At 35.8% G+C, this 11,358-nt stretch overlaps 1 protein-coding gene across 10 annotated transcripts in view; it reads left to right on the forward strand.

The window, feature by feature from the left end:
• foxp2.L (forkhead box P2 L homeolog) overlaps positions 1 to 11,358 on the forward strand; it is a 149,514-nt gene that overhangs the window by 129,840 nt on the left and 8,316 nt on the right. For 8 of the 10 annotated variants that reach the window (XM_041585223.1, XM_041585227.1, XM_018251194.2 and 5 more), the window contains one exon: positions 4,688 to 4,777. In XM_041585223.1, the coding sequence (XP_041441157.1) occupies positions 4,688 to 4,777 (90 nt within the window). 10 annotated transcript variants of the gene reach the window in all.

The following is an 11,358-nucleotide window of genomic DNA, read 5'->3' on the forward strand; positions in this document are numbered from 1 at the left end:
GACACGCTATAACCATTTTATATTAACATTCTGAAAGCAGTGTTGCTCTCACATTGATAATTATTACAGTATATTAAGGTTCTCGTGTAGCAGCTCATCAGTATGAACATTCCTAAGAGCCACTAAAACTATCCTTTAAATTAAAACAAAAAAAATAAATGCTGGAGAAATTCACATTTGAATTAACATCTCTACACTTCCCAAACAAAGAAAGGAAAAAATAATACAGAAAGATACATATACAAATTCAGTTGGCACTGCTATATAACTTTAGTAAACCCCTATCCCCTTATAGGCTACAAAAGTTTTAAAAAAATATGGCTGTTGATACAGTTTGCACATATTTTTGGTGAACTGCATCTCTATTTCTAAATATTATCAAGGTAAAAATTAGGTGCAAGTAACAAAAAAAAGTTATATTTACAGTATGCCATTTTCTGCGGCATCGTCATCTATTCTATGGGACAAATTTACTAAGCAGCGAAAATTCACCAGCGACGGCTTCACAGGCAGCACAAAACTTCGGCAGGCGAAAATTCGCCAAGACAACGCTAATTTACTAACATGCAAAGTTGCGTCCAGGGCACCAAACGATGGCGAAGCAGAGCGAAGTTGCATAGGCGTTGGCTAATTTGCATACGACAGGAAGTTAAAATTGAAAGGACGTATATATGTTGCAGCAAATACATTACAGGGAAGCTTAATAAAAGCTAATAGAGTTGTTATGCCCTACACATTAGCCCAGTGTATAGTTTATGTGCCATATGTTAGGAAATTTAGGGGGGAAGCCGGTTACCCCAAAAAATTTGTACGCTCTTTTGCAGCCTATCACCCTGAAAAAAGGAAAAGACTCCAGCGTTTTTTGGGACTTAAAAAATTTTTTTTTTAAAGTTTGAGGAAGTCCTATCTACTCTATTGCACTTCGCCTGGTCTGAGGTGGTGAAGGCAAGTCTGGCGCAAGAGGCGTAACGTTTATTAAAATCTGAATCTTTGTGAATTTGCACAGTTACGTCCCTTCGCCAGAGCGCAACTGCGCCTGGTGATTGAGTGCGAATGAGTGCCAGCGTCAGTTTCTTTTGCTAGCGAAGTTATGCCTGCGGCCATTAGTAAATCGGCGAAGTACCGTAATGACGTCACGCTGGCAAATTTTCGACAGCGTTAGTTACTTTGCCCTTTAGTAAATTTGCCCCTATGTTTCTCCACACTGTATGGAACATATTTTAGGTTATATTTTGTGTAAGTATATTTGATGCGTCAAGTCCTCTTCTTAATAGTAGATGACAGCAGGCCACTAGGCTTTCATTGGGTGCTCCATTTCTCTCTTATACAAAAGTCATAACGATTTTTAAAGGGCAAAGTAAAAAATCTGAGAGTCTTTGTCCTTGTCATTCGTGTTTATCAGTGAAAAAAGATTAAATATACCACTTAATTGAAGGTTTATAGTAATGAATGGGCAGTGATTGATTAAACACAATTACATTTTCCTTTATATCAACAGGGAGATGAACATCAATAACAATAATAAAAAATGTTCATATAATATTATATTACATTTTTTAACATTCTATTCTTTGCATAACAGTATACCAGAATTTTAAAATGAGTCTGTTAGTGTGCAATTTAGTTTGTTGAACAAAAAGACATCTTGTGTTCTTTACTTCTTTAAAGTCTTTTTACTTTCATCTTCCTCCATTATTTTGCAGTAAATTATTTATATTGTCTAACTTTCATCGCCTGTCTATTATCCTGTCCAGAAACAGATGATGCATCTGAGGTTCAGATAAGCCAGTTGTATCTTAAAATGCATTCAAATGTAGAATCTGTGATTGCTATAAATTGCTCTTTTACCACTGATAAGGATATCCCTCCCATCTTGTTATGTGAAAGCAATCAAATAGTGTTATGATCTGCAATTTTGGGAATAATATGTTCCCTAACAGTTTCCTCATACTTTGTGCATTGGCAACTGATTTTTCAGAATTTCATTTCAAGTCATGCCTCAGCGGAGAAAGTAGTTATCTTATACTGCATTATGCAGGGAATTTTTTTTAACTTTTAAAGTTGTCATTTTCTTTGTCCTGCATGAGAACAAAAGATCTACAGCTACAAGAAATTTTAATCCATCACATACCCAGGGCATTGAACTTAACAAACATTTCACAAACCATTATCTAAAAGCCGCACTCCAATCCGGTCTTTCTCTAACTGATGATGCTTTTGTTGTAAGCAATTTGAAGTGATTATAATACTGGAGTGCAGGTCTTTTTAACAAATCTATATGTATATATATAGTGAGAAAGTGGATGTTCAGCTACCATTTAATTGTATATCTTTAATCTACTCTCCAGGTACACTTAACTTTACCCAGAAATCAGTATGATATCATATGGCGAAAAGGGATTTGGCTGTTCTTTGTTGCTTTTTTTTTCTGAACAAGAGGCAGATATTCTGTACACTTGATTAAATAGTTGCCTAATACAAAACTATAGTCTTCATCTAAAGTAGGGGTGTGCAGACTTTGTTACCCTTTGCTCTACTCACAACACCTGGCCCCCATCAGGAGATCTAACTTTATAAAAATAGTGGGCCATCTACCGTATGGCCCAAGAATAAGTATCCAGCCCATAAAATGGTTATAATACTATAGTGTATCATATACAGTTGGTCCCAGGAGCCTGCTGAAAAGCTCTGCCTTGTCCATATTAACCTACTAGAAGCTGCAGGCCCTTAGGGATGTGGCCAATCGACCATCTATCAGGGCAACATGGGTGTCTAGCAGAGCCGAATTCTCACCTTGCCTCATGGCAGGAGCAGCCCTGCTCCTAAGAATGCAGACTCGCCTGCCTTAGCAGATCCCTTACAAAACATAAGCCAAGTCCAACCTACATTACTCCCTGGTATTAAAATGCAAAGCTCTGCATACACAGGCAGCTATAGGTAAGATGAGGGTGATGTGTGTTACAACAAGCCTCAGCCTAGTATCCTTAACCAAGAGGTAAATATAATAACACATTGCCTTCAAAATACACAAGCAGGCAGTAAGTACTCACTATCTTCCAGCAGCACTCAATCCCTGGCCTGGCAGGATTCACAACACAATGAATAAAACATGTACTGGACTGGCATGTTGGGCAGAGGACAGGAGCCTTTTCTCATAACATGTGATCTAAAATGTACATCCTCATTCTCAGTGCAGGAGGATGTAGGAAACCCACCCTTTTCCTGCTCAGTTCAACTTATGGCCCCAAGGCGATGAAAATACGCACTCCGGCTTTATACAGGGAGAGAGTGGCAACGCCTACCACACATCCATCTCATAGCGCTAGCGAATGTACCATTCTGTGCAGGGGGGAAAGGGGTGGATCAGGGATTGGCAGCTGATGGAGGGAGAGTGGCCCACTGACATACTTAAAGCATCCTATTCTGCCTCCATGAGAGGGATGGGCGCCTGGCAAGAGGCAGAGCTGTGAGCCCTCCCTCCTCAGCCATCAGCCTCATTTACAAGCTGAGGTCTGAGCACAGAGGGCTGAGGAGGGAGGAGCAAGGAATGAGCCAAGAGGGGGGAGATTGCAACAGCAGGTGCGTCTGCATTCTTTTCATTCTTCTAGGAATGAAAAGACAGAGGGCAGGTCGCAGCCTACCAGGAACAATGCCGGGATCTACTGGTAGACCGCAATCTATGTTCTGGGCACTCCTGATCTAAAATGTAGAGAGTCACTTCAAATGATGTAATAAATTCTAGTAGCTTCTACAATGCAGCACATCGGTCATATATTCTGCAAATGTATGGGATTCATTTTCTGCAATAGGACCGGGATTTCTGGATAAGGGTATTTACATACTTTGTAGCACCATATCCTAAGGCTACTAAACAACATTTACATATTACAAAGGTCCAATATGAATATTTTAGCATTAACATGGAGATATGCATGTCCAGTCATCATTCAAGTACCTGGTAAGATCTTATTACAGGAAAAAACAATTTTGTTAAAAATGAAGAGTTGTTTGTTTAATTAGGACTCTTTGTTTAAAGGACAATCTCCCTCAAAAATATTTGTTTTGTATGCAAAAAGAAATGTCATTCTAATTAATAAATAACTATTAATTAATTAAATAGGACTCTTAGCATTTCTGTATTTCAGAGCTTCCTCAATAAACCGTTTCCAGATAATACCTGCCATCTTTCTACTAGAATATTATTTATGTTAGGTCTCTGTTCAAATTGCAATTTAAGATCTTCTTATATATACACGTTACAAGCCAATTGATGCTATAGGAAAAAAAAAATACCCTGAACGTTTACAGAACATAACAGGAAATGAGAGAAGTTACACAGCTTTCTTTGATACAAGTTTTATCATACCATTATTTGTTACATCCACCATTGTTTAACCTTTACTTCATTATTTGTAAATGTGAGAAGATCATGTTTATTCCCATTTGAAATAACATTTAAAGGGGAATTTATGGAAGCAGTATCTCTAATTTTGGTGTTTTGTGACAAATAGATATTTCACATTATAAAAATCTAAATCATTGATTTGTTTGTGAGTCTTTAAATCATTTCAAACTTTACCTTCTGTCTTTTGGGTTATAATAGCCATGCACTTCATAGTGTGGGTCTTTGCTATTACTGTATCTTTTCCTTTTACATTGTTCCAGTCCCCTGTTGTTGCACTTTCAGATCATTCAAGTTCCTTGTCACTCCTCTTGACAAAAGGATCATTCCAGTCCCCTGTCATTCCACTTTGAGATTGCTCCAGTGCCTACAACGGTGAGCTGATTATGATTTCATGTAATTATGGGGTAGAAGGGTTAACGATAACAATGGCACATTAAAACTAACTTTAAAATCAAATATTTTTCACATTAAAAAACATGGATTTTGTATGTACACTAAAGACATCCTAGTTATTTGTCAATCAATATAGCAATCAAAAATATGTATATTTGGAACAAAATATATTATGCACACTTATGCCTGTATTTTTATATTTTGCAGTGTATTTTACATTTTAAAAAATGGAAAAGCAGTACAAAAGAAATGGTGTAGTTATACAGCTCCATTGTGGTCCCTATGAAATTTCTAATTGAGAGAATACAAGTAGCCACTATTTTTAAAGCTGCATAAAGTATTTCACACCTAAAAATCTGTGTTAATGCCAGTATAAAATATGTGGCTTATTTAAATCGCTCAGTTGTGGTGTGAATAAGCTTAACGTATTACAAATATCTTACAGATATAGCTGGCAAGCTTCTGCAGAACTTAGGGGCACATTTATTAAGGGTCGAATTTTGAAGTTAAAAAACTTCAAAATTCGACCATCGAATTTGATACTTCGATAGTCAAAGTTTTTTTCGATCGAAAACGGGCATTTTCGATCCAAGTAAAAATTGTTCGATCGATCAATTAAATTGTTCGATTCGAACGATTCAAACGTTTTTTTAAAAAAATACTTCTAAAAACGTAACCAAATACTGCCTATAGGTTCTAGGAGGCTCCCATAGGCTAACATAGCAATTCGGCAGGTTTAAGGTGGCAAAGTGTCGAAGTCGAAGTTTTTTAAAGAGACAGTACTTTGATTTTCGAATGGTCGAATATTCAAAGTTTTTTCAATTTGAACCTAATTTTGGCCTATTCGATGGTGAAAGTACCCAAAAATTACTTCGAAATTCGAAGTTTTTGAATTCGAAAATTCACTTCAAATTCACTGGGCCCCTCAATGTCAGGTGTATTGTCAACATTCACACTCTTTTTAAAGTTGATTGAGTTTTCACAAGTAGCAAATATCAAGAAATGTGAGTTTTTGCAAATTTGAAAACCCCCCTAAAATACTCAAAATTTAAATTTAATAAAACTGCCTCCAAGTTTGGCCAAGTGTAATAACCAATAAGAACCAATGAGATCTGACTGTTTAATTGTTTAAAAATGTGTCTTTTATCACATAAGGGGACAGAGGTCCTTAACTGTACAAGATCAGTTTCCAATAGCATTGATGAAAATACACATCTTTACAAACACTAAAATTCACTTTTTTGTGAGGAATATTTGTTTGATTCTGGCGCCTGGCAACAAGTAATTCATAAGGACAACAATGCACCTTTACAAATTATAGATGTTACTCTGCAGGTCCCTAATCTCTGAAACAGCTGATTGTGGCATTTTTGCATTAGGTCTCATTCAATATGATTAAGTTGCACCATTGTTTTTACCAATAGCAAGCAAAGAGCAATTCGTTTCTGATCAGTTTTCTAAATGATGGTAAATGAGAGCATAAACATAACTGATTGCTGTAGAAAACGGCACTGATGCAATTTTGCAACTTTTTAGTAAATTAGACGCACTTGTGTTTTCCCCTCTTGACTATTTCATAAAAATGCCTATGATACTTATATTATTTCAACTGCAGTGATAGCTATTCATTCAAGTTGGTATCAACTTGGTCCGTTAAATGGTCCCTTCCATTTCCATTCTCTGCATCTTCAAACTACCCCGTAATTGTAACCAGCTAATTTTATATAAATGGCTAGACTAATTTATAATGCATGATAATAGTAACATTTTGTTGTATAACTTACACAAGTTCTATAATAAAAATGGAAAATTGCCTATGGAGAGATATTAGTCATTACAAGTCAAATGTTACATATCTATATTCAGAGCCTCACAGCAGATGGGTTTTTGTTCTCAGTTCATTGTCTTTGGTTTGCAATAAAATATTTGACTGTACATATTTTATTGAAACGTAATCATATGACTTTATTACATTTTCATGTTTGTAATGTAATAAAAGTTATTAGCAAAATAAAGGGGAAAAAAAGCAAAAAAATAACAATTTGCTGTGATATTTTTAATTGTCCATTTATTCTATCAGTGCATATTAGATGCCACTGTATTCAAGCCAGAACTGTGTTGTGAAAGGGTCTTATATGTTTATGGTGCCATGACATAATTGGGGAAATGTTATATTGGCAAAGCCTAAACATCTTGTTTGCTTACCTCTAGGAATATATATTTAACTTTTCATTCCCTATGACACTTTTGCAAAGTATTTCTGGTAGGGTTTTCAAATAAAATATCCAGGATTTTTTTCCCATGCCATTGGCTGGACATATTTGGCACTACAACTATAAGTATATACTACATGTTCTTGTGATTGCATAATAGGCCCATTAAAGGTTTTATATAATTAAAATTGAAGTATGTGCAGACATTTTTGTTTTTTTATGTTTGCAGTATATATATATTTCAAATGAAACAGAAATGCCTTCATCTGCGAGCAATGTATCAATGGGCAACATCAAATGGTTGGACTCCATGAATACAGGACCACATTTGCAGGAAATGCCTTTTAAGAAATTGTTACAGAAAACCACTAACCTTTTCCTGCATTTCCTTAAGATTTCCACGTAACATATATGTTGCAATTATTGGAAATATTAACGTTGTTAAATGTTTTCATATTGTAGCCAGATATTTATGAGGTGTAATTTTATACTACATAATGTAGGACTACAGTCCTGGGATTTAGGTAAATACCTTTGCATCTGACATCATGGGAACAACATTTCCTGGATATCCATGTTATGGCTATATTCTTTATTTTTCTAAATCTAGTAGTAAATCTGACAAACTTTCATTTTAGAGAGATTTCTGATGTTTTCTTTTTATCTGCCTGAGGCTAGGTCAGAATTGTCTGAATCCATTTACCTTGTGATCCCTTTCAGCTGTCAGATCGAAACATATTTAAGAACGTTAATGTTATGTTTCATTTAAAACCTGGCTATAGAGGGGAACAGCATGTGTATGGGATTATAGAAGTGTGACTATATGCATTATTATCATGCAGAATCTTTGTTTTATACTCTGCTTCCCTTATATCTGGGGAATGCTTATAGTTAGATCAGACTGTCTTCTAGGATTATATGAACATTTATTATATATTTCTTATGGTAGTCTGTTTCATAACACCTTGCTCTTTTATAAACCAACACCAGAAGTATATATGAAAAACAAGACGTGTACACAGACTTTTCCACACAAATACAATTGTCCGCTTAGAGACAGATTCATAAATAATTGTATGCCAAAAATGATATTAATTTTGTGTTGTAGAAAAGTTTATGCGTTTATAACACCGTGTTTCAGTCCTTATGTGCAAATTAGTGCAGTTCTTGGGGAAGAAAGATTTAGTTATAATCCCTTACAAAGAGATTGGTTTTCTGTTATACCACACTAATTCAAAGATTGCATCATAACACAAATTCAGAGGCCAAATAATTGTGTGTATATACACACCAAAAGGAGGAGAGCACCCCTTAATCTTAACATTTTTTTTTTCATACATTTATCAAATATTTATCATATTTTAGCAGTTTGTGTTTTTTGAAATGTGAAAAACCACAATTTTTTGTTATCTAAAAACCACAATTTTCCAGTCAGAAGTGTCGCAGTTTTGTCGCATAATAAATCCCAAAAAGTCGCCCTTTTTTCCTGCAACTTTTTTGGATTTTTGGTGTCAAAAAGCCTGATCTGAAAAAACGGAGGCTTAATAAATCTGCCCCATAGTTTTACTGTTAAAATAGTGAAAATTTCTATAAGACTAAAGTGTACCCTATGAAATCTAGCCTGGAAATACTCACTTTGAAAAAATACAACAGGTTATATAGCATTAAGACACCGAAAACACTACTGAGCACTACTGGCTCACCTACTGGCTTTATGCATGAATGGTGGAGTGAAACTTTGGGGCAGATTTATCAAAAGAATTCACCCACTTTCTATTCATTCCTGTGGGATTTTTTAGAAGAGTATTTATCAAATGGCAAAGTCTTACTTTCACCCATTGATAAATACAAATCTAAAACAGAAAGTGGGTGAATTTTTCTGTGGTGAGCTCTATTCTCACATTCTGATAAATCTGTCCCTAGAGGTTACGATGCTTCTAACCCTTAACCCTCAGATAAGTGAAGAGCTACATCTGTAATGTATATTCCATTTTCCATTCTAAATCTCTATTATTATTCCAATAAACTGTCCACAAAATACCTTAAATTACAATGTTCTTGTAGTTCAAGTGAATGAATATAACTGCATAATGGTGAGGTAATGGGGCAGAACAGTTGATAGCAGAGTGCACAGTAGATTGCAGTAGCAGTCTCCATTTTATGCATCACAGAAACAGCAAAAGTAAATCCCATGTGATCAGAGCATGATCTCTTACTTAATAAAACTGCCTTTTCACACTTTCATTCACTGGCAGAGGGCCTTAAAGTGTGATATCACACGACTATAAATTGTTCCTCTCTATATGCAATTATTTGAAATACCTACCACTCTATCTGAATGTTGGGACAGTGTTAAACTTGGACTCCTGGGATCCAGCAAAGAACCCGATGCTCAGTGGCAATGATCAGAACCATGTGATGCAGAAAATGGTTTAAGAAATATGTGTTACCTGTAGTGTAAAGCAAAAAGGCTGGTGGGATTGTGAGTTCCGGGATGTGTGGCTGTTTCATGTGCATTCTTTTGAAGCTGAGTTATTGCTTTTTGAAGAATGGAATACATACGATTGCTGCAAAGTGAGGTTTTTCTATGAAACTATCTCTTGGGGGAAATCTCACCAAGTACTCATTTTTATTGTTATTAATGTTCAATTAGTAATGAATGAAAATTTTATGATTTTTTTTCTGATATTGTAGGACTGATTTTTTTTTTTTGTCCTACAAATAAGTCTTTAAATGTTCACAGTATTTTTCTGAGCACATGCCATCATATCAAAGTGATTATCATGTGCTTCATCAATTCCATCTTTGTTCTTATCTGCTCTGTTTCATGGGCTGTCATGCTAATGATATTTATTCTGCTTGCAGGTTTCCTGGGTGGATATGCCTGTAATCTAAGGGAGGCATGTGAGATAGAATTTGTATCCACAGACAGATTTTATGTATATGTATATAATAGACATGTACATCTAAGTCAGTGTTTTGACATTTGCTCTAGATAAAGATGCTGATTTTCTGTATTATTCAGTAGCTTGGGCTGCCACAGTTTTGTTAGCCCCAATTTTAACACAGTAGAATTTATAAATATTTAATAACCGCATAGGTGCAGAAATGATCTCTTTAATTTGGATGTCACTACGAATGTAGGAATCTTAAAGATTTACAACTAATTCAAAATAAAAAAAATAACACTTGCATTTGTTTAGTATTATCAGGGTTGCATGTGTCTGATACTACAGGATATATCCTAATGTCTCTTTTTTTTTCCTGCTAAGACAAGCCAAATATAGTTTTGCTTATTAGTGGAGCATTACCAAAATCATGGTCTTAGCTCTAATTACTGACACTGCATTGGTTTATATGGCCTGTAGAAGGGACACCTTTATTGTAAAAGACTTGCATCGTTAATGCTGCTTCAATGTTTTAAACAGTTTTTTAAATTTATAAATAAATATATATATATATATATTATAAGTTACCGAGGAGTTCCATGACCATATAAAAGCACAATGCCAGCTCAGAAAATAATCTGAAATCATTTTTATGGCCACTGATATTCACAACAATGGAAATGGCCTTAGCATGTTATTAATTAGGGGCAAGGCTGTAGATCAAAAACAGGTGACGGGAACCAGCAATGTAGCACCTCTTTGGGTGAAGTGTTTCAAGGATCCCTTTCATCCATGTGCCCTGCATTTAGAAGTGCTATTGGTTAAACCTCTTTTCACTTTTAGTGATCCCTCCCCTAAATTATCAGTTAATCATGCTGCATGATGGCAGAAAGGGTCAGTTTTTTGTAATTCATAAAGAAGGGCAATTGTGGGAAGGTGGCAGTTAAAGGACTGGAAAGCGTTAATTACTGAGCTGAAGGCTTAATAGAGACACAGTTGTGGGAGTAGTGTAGTTAAATCTACTTTAGGAGGCTGATAGAAGAGCGGAGGGATGAGATTGTATCACGTCGGACAGATAAGGGCTGTTGTGAGACTATATTGATTATTTATCAATGGCTAAATTGAGGATTCCTGGCATTTAGCAAGAAATTCAAATACTATCTTTCCTAACTATTCATATTTTATTTTCTGACAGTCAGAAAACTGTTTCATCATAAAAGTGCAAATTTGATTCCCTAAAACTGTCCATCTCTAATAATCTGGGCCAGAACTAGGGGTAGGCAGAGTAGGCACGTGCCTAGGGCGCAAAGCTGGGGGGGGGGCGCCAGGCACGTACCTGCTCTGACACCTACCCCATTGTCCGGTCCTGTCTCTCCCCGACTGCCACGGATATTTTCTTGTAACTGTGCTTCTGTGCATGTGTGCACGCAGTTCTGCGCATGCACGCTCAAGCGCAGTT

The sequence above is a fragment of the Xenopus laevis genome, chromosome 3L (assembly GCF_017654675.1).
Source record: "Xenopus laevis strain J_2021 chromosome 3L, Xenopus_laevis_v10.1, whole genome shotgun sequence".
NCBI lineage: Eukaryota > Metazoa > Chordata > Amphibia > Anura > Pipidae > Xenopus > Xenopus laevis.